The sequence below is a fragment of the Mchenga conophoros genome, linkage group LG10, assembly GCF_057382185.1.
Source record: "Mchenga conophoros isolate Kocher_MC1m ecotype Shallow Benthic linkage group LG10, M_conophoros_male_GT1.1, whole genome shotgun sequence".
Classification (NCBI taxonomy): domain Eukaryota; kingdom Metazoa; phylum Chordata; class Actinopteri; order Cichliformes; family Cichlidae; genus Mchenga; species Mchenga conophoros.
This window is the reverse complement of record NC_140535.1, coordinates 29687249-29704204: the sequence shown is the minus strand read 5'-3', so window position 1 is coordinate 29704204 and position 16956 is coordinate 29687249. Positions and strand designations below refer to the sequence as shown.

Here is a 16956-nt window from a genome sequence, read left to right as displayed (position 1 = left end):
CAGCCCGAACTAGGCAGGAGGGATATGTGCTTTCATGTTGTTTATGCCAAAATATAAAATATACCTGGTTTGATTGTCTATTTTACTCTAACTAGAACGGTAATTGACCAAATGAACATAATGTTGTGTTCGGTAGCATCTGAAACTAAATGCAAATTCTAGCCTCAGTTTCTTGTTCTTAGATGGCAGCTGCGACCTTCTGCTGCTGTAGCCCATCTGCTTCCAGTTTTAATGCGCTGTGCATTCAGAGATTCTTTCCTGCGTTCCTTACAAGAAAGGAACGCAGGAATTATATATTTATGATAACGAGCAGTTAAACAGATATACCCAATGAAGTTGCTGGTGAGTGTAAACCACTGTTAACTTCTAGTCTAAGAGTTCAAATTAACACCTACCAACATCCATAAAGTTCATGAATTATCGTCCTTTGTGGGGTTTGTAACTCTGTCTTGATGAAAAGCAGTTTGTTTGTCCACTAAGTACTTAACGAAACGGCACACAGTGACTGTGCCTAGCGGCATAAACAATAGCAGTTGTGTTTATGTCTTTGTTTGTATAAGGTTTAAACAAGAACAAGAGTCTGTCGGGCCAGCAGCTCTGTGAGCGTGTGCAGCTTATGGGGAATATCATTAGTTTCAGTGGCTTTTGGTCATAAACCAAAATATTGGGCAAAAGTAATTCAGAAAACTTATTACAGTTCATCCTGAGGGAGTGATAGATGTCTAGACTAAATTTAAGTTGTTAAGACATTTGATTGAAAACATAAATGCCCAGAAGTAAGAGAAAAATGTCTGAAACCATCTGACATGTGCAACTACACAAACAAATGTGATAAATATACAGAGTAGGGACAGAGTAGGCTGTCTGCCTCACACAGGACGGTAGTATGTGGGGAAACGGTACGTCTGGTTTTGCAGCCTTTAAAAGACACAGTTTCCTATAAGACCCAGAGGGAGGACCAAACACAATAGCATGACTAATTTTCTGAAGGATGGATTTGTTGCAGATGCCTCGAACAGCCTAACAGAGACGCTACCACAGAAACTGTTGGACTTCAGAGGTTATAGCTACAATGGGGCAAATAATTATTTGGTCCTCTGCTGATTTTTTAAGGTAGTTTCATTTTACTGGAGAGAGACAATTTCAAACAAAAATCCAGAAAAAAGACTTTTCACGGAGAAGCTTTTGTTGGCGGTAAGAAATTTCGTGTAGTTGGTCACCAGGTTTGCACACATTTCAGGAGGGATTCATGGCCTACTCCTCTTTTACGGAAGCTTTCTAAATCCTTCCGGTTTCTTGGCTGCTGCTTGGCAACTTGAAGTTTCAGCTCCCTCCACAGATTTTCTATAGGATTGAGGTCTGGAGAACAGCTAGGCCACTTCTTCTTTAGACACTCATTTATTGCCTTGGTGGTAGGTTTTTAGGTCATCTTCAGTGTTATGGCAGAGAAAAGGAGGTTATTGTCCAAGATTTTACAGTGCATGGCCCCGTCCAATTCAGTTCAGTTTTATTTATACAGTGCCAAATCATAATAACTAAAGTTGTCCTTTACCATTAATAGAAAAACAGCCCCAAAGCTAAATGTCTCCTCCTCTGTGCTTGACTGTGGGGATGGTGTTCTTTGGGTCATACTCAGCATTTCTCTTCCTCCGATCACGGCAACTCAAGTTGATACTAAAGAGCCTGAGTTTGGTTTCATCTGATCACAGTACTTTCACCAGCCCGTCTCAGAATCACGTAGATTCTAACTTAAGACGGGCTTGTTTGTGTGCCTTCTGCTGCTTATAACTTATTAGCGACTGTGGTCCTCACTGCCTTCAGATCATTAACAAGATTAATATTAATTCCTGTGATTGGGCTGCTCCACTACCTTTCTTCCCATGAGGGTGTTGGGGTTTTGTTTTATAGTCTGTGTGTCTCTGTTAAAATGGAACTACGACAATAATATATCATATAATTATTGCCCCCACTGTATACGAAGAAAAACACAAAATCAAAATCGTGTTGAGGTGAGTTTATTAATATGAACAAAGTTTAGATAACATAAGTCTTTTCTTAGGAAAACTATAACAGTGGAGAGCAGACTCCAGAAGCAGTATTCACTTTCTCAGAAACACCAATAAAAGTTCCTGAAACTAGTGGAAGACTGGAGATCACGTCCTTGGCTCTCTTATGACTTTGGATATATGAAAGTCTGCACAAAATTTTATCCAATAGTTATAGACAGATTAATGTGCCTGCTGGGCACGAGCCCAGGGGCTTCTGATCTCATCCCAGAAACACTATCCATTTCCCGGAAGAACACACAAAATGAAATGAAAAGAAGTGGAGATGGAAATGAAAAATGGCAACAAAGAAATACAAAAGAGACCAAAATTTTGAGCAAAATAATGGCCACAAGGAGCAAAAATGACAAGAATTTGCAATATGACTCAAATTAAACACACAAAGAAAAGAGGCACAAAATGATGAAAAAAGTCAACATCTTTTTTTTTCTTTCAGTCTGGGTATTTTGGTCCTCTATGGGATGAGTGCCTGAGGGGCCTCTTAAATTATAATCTGTCCAGGCCAACACATGTGGATGGATTTCATTCCATTCACAGAGCTTGGCTAAAAAAGGTATATATTTTAATTAGCAAGATTTAGAAAACAATTAGACTGACTTAAGTACATTTTGTTGGCATCCATTTATTTGGCCATTATGCCTCAGACAATGTTAATTGTTCCATTTGTTTCCAGTCTTTTTGTTTGGAGAAAAAGAAGATAAGCTGCTTACTTACCTCACAAGATGTCAGGTTGACACGCGTCTCTCGAGCTGGCAAAAAAAAGAAAAGCAAGCTTCCCAAAATAATGAACTATTTTCTTTAAAGGAAAACCTTTTCTGTGGTTTCTACAAAAGTTATAATTTTGAGGTTTTCATCTGCCGCTCACAATAAGTTGTACCCTATTAAATAACTGTAGCGTATTTGCATTATGTAAGTAACTGCACAGAATATCCTGTATATCGGAGGTAGTTTGCATGGCGATATAGTTGGTAAGAATAATATAGAGGGGTTAAGGATGAACTGTGTTAATTGCACTGTATGCAGTATGTGCTCCTCATGCTGTGTGTGCACAGTGAAATCACTCTTGCTTGTTTGTGTGTCTTTGTTTGTGGTGTGTTTGTGTGGGACAGAGAAAGTCTCAGCGAGTATTGATTTCCTCCGTCTCTCTCTCTTCCCCAGCCTTATTGTTCTTCACTGCCTGACTCGCATACGCTGTGTTGTCTGCTTGTACGGGAATTAGGCTGTCTTGGTGTCTGTCAAGCGCCGACAGTTGTGACTTTGCACTTGTGTTTGTGCATTTGAGCTCCGGTTACATTAGCGACCGCGTTTCTGTTTTTGAAGCAGCTGTCCGAAAGCCTGCGTGTTTCATTACGTGTCTGTGTCTTCTCTTCCCTTTGTCCAAATTACGAGACCCCCGAAACCCAGCCTCCCTGAGGCTTTCTACCAGCCAATTGGTGTCCAGTATGCATGGTGTACTTTGGAAGGGTAGAGAACTGGAGATCTTTGTTTTTTCCCCAATCAAAGATCAGGCTTCCTCTCTGTCAGCACACCCTGGCATTCTTAAGCTTATATGCTGCCAAGGCCCATAATTCTTAGTGGTTTCTCATTTTCTGTAAAGCCTTTCTTTGCAGTTTGAAAGGCTTTGTCATGCTTAAAGTTCCAGCAGATTGGTTATTTTAAGCTACTGCTCCTATAGTTATTTTAAGTTCTTCAGTTAACACTTCTTTTATCTCTTTTAAGCCCTTATGGATCTTATAGTGTAATAGAGTTAGTAAGATTTTAGGAGATGGAAGGAGGACCAAACCAGCCTGTATCTTTCAGCCTCCCCCACAGCAGAGGAGAACAAGATGGAGGATCCTGAGGTACATTATAGCCCGGCCCAGTCACGTAAGCAACCTATAGAGGAGGCTATAGTGGGCCCATGACTCTGATTAAGCACCTTCATTTAAAGAGTACGATTGCTTTGTTCACATGTGTGCAGACCACCCCGCACTCACCGCCATAGCCACTCCAGTCTGCCACATCTCCGCCTGCATACTGCAGATAAGGACTTTAGAGCTGCATAACAATGTTGACATCAGAATGAAAAGTCTGCATTTCAACCCTCTGTGTTCTCGTTGCATTTCCACCCATCACTGCCAGTCCCACGGGGGTTTCTCCCAGTCCATCAGCGCAGAATCCCAAACCCCGGGAGCCTTTCCTGACATGCAAATCCCGTCACACAGAAGATATTATATGGCATACAGGAAGTGACAAGGCCAAAGGTGAAAGTGGGATGAATTTCGAGTGAGGGCCGTGCAGTCAGGAGCTGGCCGAGCGGTGGAAATCCAGTCTGCATGCAGAGTCTAAACGTTCATTCACTGCAGACCAGATTACATAAGAACCCCATAAACTGTAGACCTAATCTGCAGTGTTTGTTGCTTCAAACTGTTTGGGGTAGCCGGTTCAGCGCAAGTTTTGCAAAGGTTAATTTTGGTCACATCCGCGTTGATTGACTGGGGGTCACATTGTGTCGGTTTTCATTAGAGAAAACCCCACAGCTCTGTCCAAAGCAATACAAGCAACACGGGAGACAGATACTGGGCCCCCCACTGGAAAATGATTTTCACACATACAAATGAATGCAATTGCCATAAATGGGTCATTTGAACCTGGTGAACCCAGCTGTGACATTGTTCACATTCATAAGGCTTAATTAGCTCAAGTAATGTCCCAAATCACTATATTCGCCTATTTGTTGAGCAAATAAATAAGCTAGACAACAGACTGTATATAAAAGATGGATGTATATCGCCTACTTGTTCGTGTAATATAATTTTGTGCCTTGTGTTGTAGACATCTATATAGACTGATTTTAACCATTTGGGGGCAACGGATGCACCGGTGTGTCCAAATCACATGACCAATTTAGGATGACATAGCAACAAGAAAAACTATATACTAGTTTTTCAATTGTGTTGATAGGCAGTGTTGGTCAAGTTACTTGAAAAAAGTAATCAGTAACTAATTACTGATTACTCCCCTTAAAAAAGTAATCCCATTACTTTACTGATTACTTATTTTCAAAAGTAATTAATTACTTAGTTACTTAGTTACTTTTTAAAAACACGATTTACAACCTGAAGAGGTGATAAAGTGATAGATCTTTCAGCCCAATTCTACTTTTTCTACATAATCCATCATACAAAATGTAATCAAATGGAAAAGTCTCTTTTTTTAACTTGTTTTATCAGTTTTAATCTTTTAACTTTATGCATCAAGCAAAAATTTAATTATATGCAACATTCTCTGACTGGAAGAAATTAGTTTAACATTTAAACCTATTTTCTACACATTCCAGCACATAAAATAAAATATTTTTTGTGTTTTCACTCACTCTTTCAAACAGCTGCAAGTAAAACACAGCAGAAAATAAATAAAGTCAAAGACTCAGCGGTCCTTTTGCTCTATTTTCACCTGTAAAGCAGGAGCAGGGTAGGCGGAGGGTTACCCTGGTGCAGGTGTGCTGCGGTCAGTTGAAGAATCCGCGCGAGTGTCTCTGTGAGTTTCCCATCACGTCGTAGCTACTCGGTGCTTGCTCGGAAGTTTAGGGGTTTTTTTCGCTGTAAAAAGAAGTTTTCTTCCCATGCACGATGGACGCTAATGTTTTTGTCACTTTTTATGGAATCAAACTCAAAGTAAGGTCAGTACTTCCACACTTTAAACGCTGCACGCTCATACTCTCTCCCGCACTCGATATATTATCCATTGTTGATCTGCACACAGCTGCTGTCACCAACGTCGCACTTGCTTAGGTCACTGTCATGAGACATTCTCGCAAAAAAAATCACGGTTTTAGTAACGCAGTAACGCAGCGTTCCTACGGGAAAGTAACGGTAATCTAATTACCGATTTTGCAATAGTAATCCCTTACTTTACTCGTTACTTGAACAAAGTAATCAGATTACAGTAACGCGTTACAAGTAACGCGTTACTGCCCATCTCTGTTGATAGGCCATGTAAAACCAGAGTTTGGATTTTCAAAAATATACAAGATGCTCTTTCCTGAATACTATCACCCCGTTTAGTGCAGAACCAAACAGTAAAAACAAAGCTGATGCTGCCAATGGTGGACTCATCTGTTACAAAGATAAAGACCTGAAGGAACCCCAGCAGCAGGATCAAGGTTAGCGATTACTTAGCCAACCTGGGATGACAGTGGTGCTTGCGAGGAAAACAACCTCCCAAAAAACAAGAAAAAAAACATGACATTCTTGTTGGTGGAAAAATGTAACATGTCGACCAATCAAAAAAAGATATCCCAGCACGTGGCATTTGGTTGTTTAGGAAGAGGGGAAAGCTTTGGGAGTGACACGTCAAAAGAGCGAGTGAGCGATAGCAAGTTTTGAGATGTGAGAGAATCCTGACATTTAGCGTGTTTGGAGTGGGTAGTTAGGTGTGCTGTCTTGTGTAGTGTGGCAGCCAAGCATGTAGTCTAGTCATTTGCTTTGTTTAGTGTGTCAAAACAATGAGGGCACTGCCAAATGTCACGTTTGCTAGCTTAAAAGTCACCCGAGACAGATTGGGCACATCACAGGCTAGAATTTCACTTAGGACACAGACTTCTTGTGAAGAAACATTAATAACTCATATTATTTCTTTATTTAGTTCTAATAACTCATATATTTACATATATTCTTGACTAATAAAAAAAACACCCTACAAAAACTACCACATTCACATCTAATGCAAAGCAGAGACCAAAACTGCATTAGGCTCTCAGCATGTTTATTTCTCATTTAAAGTTGGATATTTTACCAGCACAAATAGCCATCAACTAATAAAACCCACTGAGAAAGAACAGGAAACTTAAAACATGTAATTTTGCTTAATTAATTGACAAAAACTGATGGATACTTACTAATAAATCCTTATATTAAAGTTACAACGTCCACTCAATTAGTAGCAAGACTTGCTAAAAGCACTCAGACTAATGGTTATCACAAAGTAATGTGCCGATTTAGGAGCCATCATTTCTCCAAGTCGTCTTACCATAACCTTTCAAGCCAATTAGATAAGCTAGATAACTTGCAAGGGAAGCATCCCCATGTTTAACCCTTTACAAAGTTCTGCTTGTTTTTGGGGTTGGTTTTTTTTTTTTACTTTCCTTAAGAGGTAAAGATGACATAAAAGGAGAAGGAGAAAAAGAGGCTGGGAGGGATTCAGAGTAGAGCTGCCTGTTCAGGGGGTTTGGGCACCAGACCAAGATACCTTTTGGGCACCTACGAGGTCAGCTGTTGGGAATTCAGTGGTATCCCACCAGAGGAACTGGAGGAGGTGGCTGTTTGAGCTACTTCTTAAAGACCTTCACATACTGTTCATCTAATTTTTCCTTCCTCCACTTGTCCAGTTTCCTCAATTTTTTTTAAAGGACACACAGCACACAGTGCTGAGATATGCCATATTTTCTGCTCATAGCTTTATGCCATTCAAACTTTTACTTTTGACATTTTGTATAGATTCAGCTAAACAAATGGGAACGAAATATGTGTTTTTTTGCCACAGGCTGTAGACAAAGTGCTTAAAGATAGTGCCTTGTCAAATTGTCTGTTATGTGTAGTCACAACTTTGGTTCATCCCTCGAGTTAGGTGCCTTTTATTTTATGCTTGAATGGCTAACAGATTAACGACTACACCCAAAGCCCATGACTTGTATGTGTCCATCCAGCGTGGTGGTCTTGGCTTTTACCTTACATGTGGTATTTTTAGCTGTGACTCTTGGATGTAATCCACCTACTGTTAGTGTCGACAGTTTGATTCATGGCGCAGCTCCTCCACGAAAGGCAGAAGTTGAAATGGCACTGAATGTCTTCCTCTTTCTCGCTCTTCCTCTCTTAATAAGGGTTAATACCCCCTTCTGCTCCCTCGAGGCAGCCCGTAATAATTAATTCAGTGATTAATATCCTGGTCTCCAATGGTAATGTCTCTGTGGAAACAGGAGAAGAAGGGAGCTTAAACGAAATGGCGACATGATAGTGGTTTTAATTGACTGCAAATCCCACTTGGATAGAACTGCAGTTATTTTGGTGCTTCCTCTTGAGAATGCAGGATGTCACATCGCAACTCATAAAATGTCAATATAAACATCCAGGCAGCCGTCTGCATCTCCGGTGTAATTGTTCCAGGTGTTTGCAGTCACTTCTGTCTCATTGCTTCAGATGGATTATCTCTATCTCTTCTGCTGAGTCATCATTGCTGAATCACCGGCAAGCTAATGAGAATGCTGTGATTGGCTTGATTAGTCCTGATTAGCTCAGACTGCGTGCATACTGATGGCAGATTTCCTGATGGCTATAGATGAGGCGTAACTTTTAATTTGAGTTGTGAATTTAGGCCAGAAGCAGAAGCTGCGTTTGAAAAAGGGGAAAAATCTGACTTTCAAGTGGTCTATATCCAAGATTTTCATTATTCCATTAGTTCAATACCAATTAGCTTTGTTATCTAGCTAACACAGTGCTGTTTTGCTGCATTGCTTATTGCTCCTGTCAGCAGTGAGGTTGATTTGTTGCACTAATTTAGCCAATTTTGGGCTATGCTGGATGCTGCATGTGCATCTGTGTAGTCGTCATCTTTAGCTTCAAGGTAAAATGGTATTAATGTTTCCCGCTTTGATATTTTGGTAAAAACCTGTCCAGTTACAATTAAAATGTGCATTTGTTTCCTTAAAGGGGGGCTATTGTGCTCTTTCTTACATTCTGTAATGTATATACTGTTACAATGGTGGGAGTTTATATTAAATATTGCTCAAGTTTTAAATAATTAGACATCATCTGTGAGCCGAAAGTTCAGGCTTCAGACTGAAATACTTTGGGGGGAAGCTGATATCCTAATGTGGTTATTCCACACACAGAGCTCTGGATGTGACCACAGAAGCCTCATTTACCTGACTTTTGAGGGGCAGCCAATCAGAAGGAAGTCAAGTAAGAATAGGACGGCAACCTCCTCACTAGGAAATAATATTGGTAACTAGGTGATTGCACTGATTTTTATTTATTATTTTGCTGTCAGAACAAAGTTTTGATTGAAAGGTGATTGCAAAGTTTGCCTTGTGGGAGGCAGCCTGTCTCCAAACAATTGCAATCCAGCTTTTACAGACTGCAATCACTCTCAGACAGACAGGCAAATAACTGCAATCTCATCTATAAACAGACAGTTTGCAATAAATCAGAGTCAGTCTGTGCTAATGAGCTCAACTTGTCTGCGGCACACTCTTTAAAATAGATGACTCAACTGGTTGACAACTTGGTTGTGTTATGCTTCCATTTCTATATAAAAGGTTGCTGTGTGACTTTTGCTGCATTTAACCTAAAATGACAAAGCAACAATGCAGCAACAATGTTTCTATTTGTGGAGGAATGTCTGAGATAAGCTGGACTCTGAATGTAAATACTTAATGTCAATTCCTGTTTAATGGGAATTTCTGTGCATGTAGATGCAACTTATCACAGTTAATACCTGTATTATCACAAACAAATTGCATGTAATTGAAACAACTTGACCCCATTCAATCCCCATCTGAGTCCATCTTATTGTTGTTTTTGAAGGCGGCGCCTGGCTGCAGACCTGGTCGCCTTCTTTGAAGCAGCCAGAGTGAAAGTTCATTTCACACATTATTTCACATAATTGTAATCGTGTTGTGGTCTCCATCCACTGTTTTCCATTAAAGAGACTGTGGCTTTAAAGGGAGGTGAGCTAAAGCAGCCTGTGTCAGACTGGAAGTGCACCTAGATTGGTCACCAGTTTACATAGACACAGACAGCCACACCTGTAGCCAGTTTAATAATCACAGATCAAACTGACAAGGTTAGGTGTGAGTCGACTATGCTAACCCCCGCACAATTAAAGTATGTTTTGAACTTTGGATACAGATTTGGAGCTTAATGGTTTCCTTTTGAGATCATTTTTTTTCACCAAATGCTTCAATTTCTTTTCCTCATGACCTTTCTGGTACTAAAATTCAGCTAAAGTGGAATTTTAATCCTCTTCAGATGGTTGTAGTTCAATACATTTTAAAAGCCTCATGAGATTAAAAAGTGTCTCAGGACAAAAGCAAATATTTGAGAAAAGACAGCGATTTAAGAAGGTTGTAAAGGCATCATTAAAATGATTTAATAGCTCCTAATATCCATAGAGTCTATACAACTAAGTAGGTGATATAAACCACAATATATGTATTCTTTTTTACAGCTAGACAGGTGTAAGATTTCATATATGGCATTTAAAATGACAAACAGAAAACAAAACATCCACCTGCGATACGACCAGGCTTTCTTCAAGGTTGACATCACAGAGCGATCCAGTGTCGGGTATTTAAAATCCCACAGATTATATTTCCTCAGGAGATAATGCTGAAGGTTTGTAATATCTTAGTTATGTGTGGCAGCACATCACCATCTTAATGAGAGCAGATCAGAAATGCCAGAGGATTAATTTACAATTAAAACATGGACCCTTTGTTATCTGTACTACGTGATAGTTTAGTTAATGTAAACAGTTTGTTAGGTTTGCATTTCCTACAAATTTCTGTTATTTTTATATATTTCATTTTATATTTTAGTGACGAGTTCAACTGTTTTTAATCTTTCCTTTACTATTCTGATATTTTACATCTGGTTTTATCTGCTAATTATCTGCAGCTGCTTGTTTTGGTCATATTTCTTCAAATATCTTTCACTTTTAGACTAGCTGTGGCTCAGTTAGGTAGAGTGGGTCATCTGCTAATCATCTACTAAGTCTACTGTTTAGTGGCTCCATACCTGGCTCTTCCAAACTGCATGTTGAAGTTTGCTTGGGGGTGATACTGAACTCCAGGTTTTCGCCTGACATGTGGGTAAATGAGGCTTGTAGTAAGAAAGCGCTCAAATATAACAGTGCTGAAACTGAGTAGTAAAGCATTTTATAGCCTTATTATGGATGCGTGTGCGTGTGCGTGCGTGTGTGTGTGTGTGTGTGTGTGTGTGTGTGTAATGATGTGCTCTTTTTTCCACTTTATACTAGTATAAATAATTTATATATTTTAGTCTAGCAGTTGGCTTGGAGTGATTCAAACATGATACCCACTCTCAGGGAGGCTTTTAATTAGAAAAATGTGTTGGAATTGTTATGCTTATGCTATCAGTGTTAATTAATTGTTAGTGTCTAGAAACAGAGTCTTGCACCTGAATATTAAGGTGTCTGCAAGAGAGATGTACCGGTTTCATCTAAAGTTGATTTGTTGCCTATCTGAGCAGGCTTTGTTCGCATAAACAGTCCATTTGGAGAGCAAAAGAACAGTTGTTTTCACTGAGGTTCACTGGCTGTTATGACAATTTAGGTTTTAAAAATAATTAACATTCATAAACAATGACTGGTAAAGCCTAAACCCAGATAGTAAGATATCCTGGTTATACTGGAAGCCGAGATATTCCACAGTTCCCAGAGGCTAAAGTATGAGCTCTACTACACTGCAGGTGTAACCACTAACCTTTAAGAACCCTGTGCTGTAACTTAAGCCGTAACCTGACATGCTCCTTCCTAGATATCTAACTACATGTTGCATTCAAGTAGCAGTAGTGGTTCATTTCTAGCTACTTGTAGAGATAGAAACCCTGCCGCAGCTGTTGTTGCATACTGTGATGCATGCATGGTGGGCATCGTTTGGAGTTGAATATCTTACCTGAGGTCACTTTGACATGCAGACTAGAGGAGCTCGGGATCGATCCAGTAGCTAGTACATGACCCTCTCTATCCCCTGAGCCACAGCTGGCCCAGATGTATTTTTGGAGCATTTCAGGCCTGTATTAGTTAGGAGCATAGCCTTCAGTACATTTGTCACCTGCAAAGGATGAGCAATAGGGCTGTGAGCCTCTGCAGTACAGGTAATATGACCTGGCGTTAATTAGTGACGAGATTTTATTTTGCAAAATTATGTTAGAGATTTAGCCGAGGACAGAACATGGGAGCAGAGACAGAGCACAAGAGTGACAATTTGTCTGCTACGAATAAGTCAAGTACCATGATCTCACCTCCAGGTGTCACCCTGGGAGCAAACTAGCACCTCCCCATTTATTTAGGCTTTGCTCAAGGTCACAACTGTCCCCATCCCTCCACAGCTTTTACTTCACCTCCTCTTCTGTTTCTTCCTCTTAACCACACATGCTGCAGAAATCCTCAAATCACACATCAAATCTGACGGAAGTTTTTCATCTTATTTTTCCCCACATCAAAGGAGGTAAAAGAGCAAAGTGGGGAATGCATCAGATGGTCAGTGATAGTAACAGAGAACGTACCATATCTAATCCTGATAAGAGATTTGCTTCGCTTTCATGTTGCTTTTATTATCTTTGCATTTTTTTTACTTAAGCGCCACGATCTCATTTTCCCCTTCAAACGTCTCATTCTGTGGCTTTAGATTGAGAAAATGAAAGTTGTTCCACGGAGAGTGACAGACTCAGTACAGTTTATTCTATATGCTGCTTGTTCCAACGGCCCTTTGAAGCTACAGTGTCTAAAATATTTAAACTCAAGTCACCTTCTTCTTCTTCTTCTTTTTACAACCACAGGATTTCATCAGATGTATTCTTGATGTCTTGAAGCATTCGCATGCTTCGTGAGATTTAGATTATTTGAAATTACAGTCAGTGGGATTGAGAAAAACACACAGTACTCGATTTTCGGGGTGAATATGAAAGAGGAGTGCTTTCTGGGGTAAATTTGTAACTTGATCTTAGATTTTCGATGTTCATCAATATGAAGATTCGTTACATAAATTGTAAAAACTAAAACTTAATCTAAAATTGTTGAGATTGTTCTCTTTTAGTATTCTTTATATCCAGGGCTTGCCAGACACTCTTTGCTTCAACACTGGAGCCAATTTCTTTTTTTGTCTCTGCTTTCTTTTTCTAATACTTCCCTCATCTAGCTTTCTTGTTTCCTCCACCGAACTCATACATCATTACAGTCAAGTTCTCTCCAAGGTTTTTCAAGCACTTTTCCTTCTTTGCAACCTTCCCTTGTAATGAACACACTCTTCTTTCACTAACTGCAAACAGTATAGCGCTTTTGGCCTTTTTCATTAATCTCAATTCCTGAGGAAGTTAATTTGACAAGGTTTCAGTTTTCTGGCTTTTTATTTGCCTTGTATGTACAGAAGCTCCTGTATACACAAACTAATTCACATGCAGATGGTGCAAAGGTCTGTAAACCATTATAAATTGGACTGGGACACTCAACCAACCGAGTAAAGCAGGCGCTGGTGTCCAATAACTATTAAAAACAAATCAATGAGCCACACCATCGCACTAGGTTCCTTCATTATGATGATAAACACGGACATTACAGTTCATTTTCTCACATACGCTGTCCTGTTACTGTAAACACTCAGGGCACCAAATTTAATATTAATCCACTGCAGGAAATGGTCCCAAACAGCAGCACTATTTAATATTGTTTGTGTGGTGTTTAACATCAACATTGCTCAGCTGCTGGAGTAAATTACTGAGGTTAGTTGTTGACAAATACTACAAACATGATATTTTGATTTATATCGGAAACTGGGATGTGCTGCAATAAATGCCATGTAAATAAGGCTGCTACGAATAAATGAATTAGTATTAACTAAAACAAAAACAATGCACGCAAGAAATAGAGTGGTTAGTAGTGACTTTTCATCTGGTGTCCACCTAAAAATCTGGAAATTCACATGTGGAAATTCATGCCATGAAGCTCTCGGTGCACAGTATTTATGCTGATGTTAATGACAGTGGAGATTTGGAAGGGTGGAGTTAGTGAGTGAGCAGTGTTGGTGACTTTTAGACACTTTTTCAGGACTCCGAGACCCCGCTCTATGATGTTACGTGGTCTGTCACGAGGGGAGCAATTTATTACAGCACCACGCTCGACTTCTTGATCTATTTAGGACTCATTCTTTCAGAAAGGTTTGTTAAGGCATGGCTAGTGTCTGATTTGATACACCTGTGAGATGCCCCACAGTAATTCTGTCCATATAGTGTGGTAAGCAGTGAAAAATGAGGTTAGAGAAATCCATATGAAAAAAAATGCATGATTTTCAACTCTTGAATCTGCATGATGTCAGAGAAAGAGGATATACCCGCCCACTTGTGGTTTACTAGGGTGAACCAATCAGAAGGCAGTTATCATAAAAGAGGAGGAGTTACAACTGATGTTTTACACAGTTAATCCGAATTATTTTGATCTATGAATTACGTGGAGCCCACAAATCAAAATATGGAGTAAAAATGAACACTTGTGTAAACTGCATCACGCATCTTATTAGAGGTGATGGGAAGGTGAGAGTGCTTATTTTGAAACGCTTCTATATAATTTTTAATGTGTCACCTGGATTCTAGCATCGCTTAAAGGACAATAGAGCAAAAACGAAACCACCGGAAGCGCTAACGTGACCTGAAAATTACCCAGACTCCCAGTGCAGGGCTTTTCTCACCCCACTCCCCCACTCCCTCTGTTTACTGCAGGCCCATCAAGACACAGCAGTGTGTCACAGTGGATCAAAGTCAGCGGTATCAGCCAGCAAACACACAGCACAGACAGTCGGAAGGGATGGCAAAGAGACTCTCCTCTGCTCCCATTATTACTCTCCCACAATCCACTGCTGATTCTATATAAATAAAGCAAGGACGGGGAAAATGGAGAGGCTCTGACACAGGGAACGAAGGGATTTTAGCGGCTGGGGAAAGAAAATAAAAGGAGACGATAGACATGAGAGGATAGGACTCACCGATGCATCTTCATGCACGCCCTCCACCTCTTAAGGCGTTATTTTACAGTTAAATACTCCGTGCTCAAATATACTCCCAAGGAGAGAGGAGACGAAGAGACGGAAGTCATTTGTATTCAAATCCAGAGCTAATACGTCAATAAGTCTATTTCATGGGCAAAGACTCCTCTGTGTGTATGTGTGTGTGTGTGGAGGAGACATGCTCCACTGCAGCACTTCTCAATTGGAAGCTGCCTTAGCTGCTACAGGCACTTTCATCCGTTCAGACTGAGAAAATGGAGGTTTCCTCAGTGATTCTTTGGTCGGGGTGACGGCTCTGCAGAACTCGTCGAGTAGAAGCACAAAGTGTTTGTTCAGAAGGTTTCTTAGCAGTGCTGATAGTCACGCTTCTTTCAGACGGGCCATAAGGGAACATTAGAAGAGGGTTTCTCATTAGGTGCCTACAGTATGTGGAGTCAGTCGAGGGAAAGGATGCTATCTATTTGTATACTGTGGCTTTTGTGTATTGGGAGCAATGGAATATAGCCAGATCGCAATAAGACACAGTGAAATACCAGCCAAGAACACACTGACTGTTGCAGATGCCTGTCTCCTCCCTTCCTCATATCCCCATCTCTCTCTCTCTCCATCTGACACGGAGGCCTGAGGGTTTTGTATCCGCTGCTGTTTGATTTGCACCGAGGGGAGATCTTGTTTGTTCTCCTCAATGCAGCATTTATGGTTTAAGATTCTCCTCACGACCTTCCGCTGCTCCTGAGCAGCGAGCTATCTGTCTGCCCCAAGTGAAAAAACAAGAAAAGAGCAGTGCTGCCGCCGCTATGCCGGCCGGGGGACCTGCAGCTCTTCTCATCCTGCCAGTAAACAAAAAGAGGGGTTGGGTAAGAAGGGACAAAAGTAGCCTGTACCTTTCTCTTTATCAAAGCTGGTCAACAGAAGCATGTGGGATTTTTTATTTTGTATTTTTTGTGAGGCATTAATGAGAGGTAAATAAAGCTCTGGCAGCTTTGAGTGTTGTCAGAGCTCCACCTTGTGGTATTACATTAGCATTGTTGGTTCCATGCTTTACTCATATCTCATTCTGTCTAATCTTTCACTATTGTTATACCACTGACTGTCTTCTGTCTTTTTATCTCACTCTTTTCCCTTTTTTTTTATCCTAATTTGACCTCCAATTATCATTCTCCTGCTCTACTTTCTTGCAACTTTCCTTCCCTCTTATTTTCATCCTGCCCGTCCTCGCCATAATCCATCCAATCTGTTCCTGCGCTATTCTTCGTCCTCCCTCCTTTCTATCTTTAAGATCGTTATCGGGACGAATCGTAGGAGGAGTGTGGTGGTTCTTCACTCTCATCATCATCTCGTCCTACACGGCCAACCTGGCCGCCTTTCTCACTGTGGAGAGGATGGTTTCTCCCATTGAGAGTGCAGAGGATCTGGCCAAACAGACCGACATTGCCTATGGCACATTAGACTCTGGCTCAACCAAAGAGTTCTTCAGGGTGAGTTGGTGTTACCAGAGTTAGTGACCTACTTTCAGACAGGTATGGGACCCTGTGAAGGCCTACAATCTTTGACACTCACACACGCTCAAAAGCAAAGACTCATCAAAATATTGTTTTCTTCTAGTCCCTATTATACCTTGTCAAGGTATGTTACTCCAGTGATTCCCAACCAGGAGGTATTTCTGCTAGGAAGACAAGCTTGGGAACTGAAATTACAGTCAATGTAATGACTGAGTAGACCCAAACTTGTTTGAGTAGAAAAGTTGAAAGTAAATGGACTTTTCTACTCTCCCAGAGTACTCAAAGCGCTCTATAAAACACATTCACACAAGTACTGTCTTCTATGCTTTTAAGTGCACACTAACATTCACATACATTCACACTCCGATGGATGCATCGGAGAGCAAATTGGGGTTAATATCTTGCCCATGCAGACTAGGGGGAGCCAGGGAACCACCAACCTTCCGATTAGCAGATGACCTGCTCCACCTCCTGAGCTGCAGCCACCCCATAAGTTGGTTAAAGCATTAGAAATAAGACTGAAATTGGAAATAAAATAAAGACATTTAAAATTAAGTTTTCATAAATGAAAAAAAGTATGACAGCATTTAAAGGTATTAGTTGCCTTTCAGCT

General features: G+C 40.4%; 1 protein-coding gene across 4 annotated transcripts in view; it reads left to right on the top strand.

The window, feature by feature from the left end:
- Positions 1-16956, top strand: part of LOC146566188 (glutamate receptor 4) — a 163502-nt gene that overhangs the window by 132619 nt on the left and 13927 nt on the right. For all 4 annotated transcript variants that reach the window (XR_014894185.1, XM_085289751.1, XM_085289750.1 and 1 more), the window contains exon 12: positions 16121-16319. Coding sequence is in view for 3 of the 4 variants with exons in the window: in XM_085289751.1 (XP_085145877.1) it covers positions 16121-16319 (199 nt within the window). In the remaining variant the exon portion in view is untranslated. The remainder of the gene's footprint in view (positions 1-16120; positions 16320-16956) is intronic.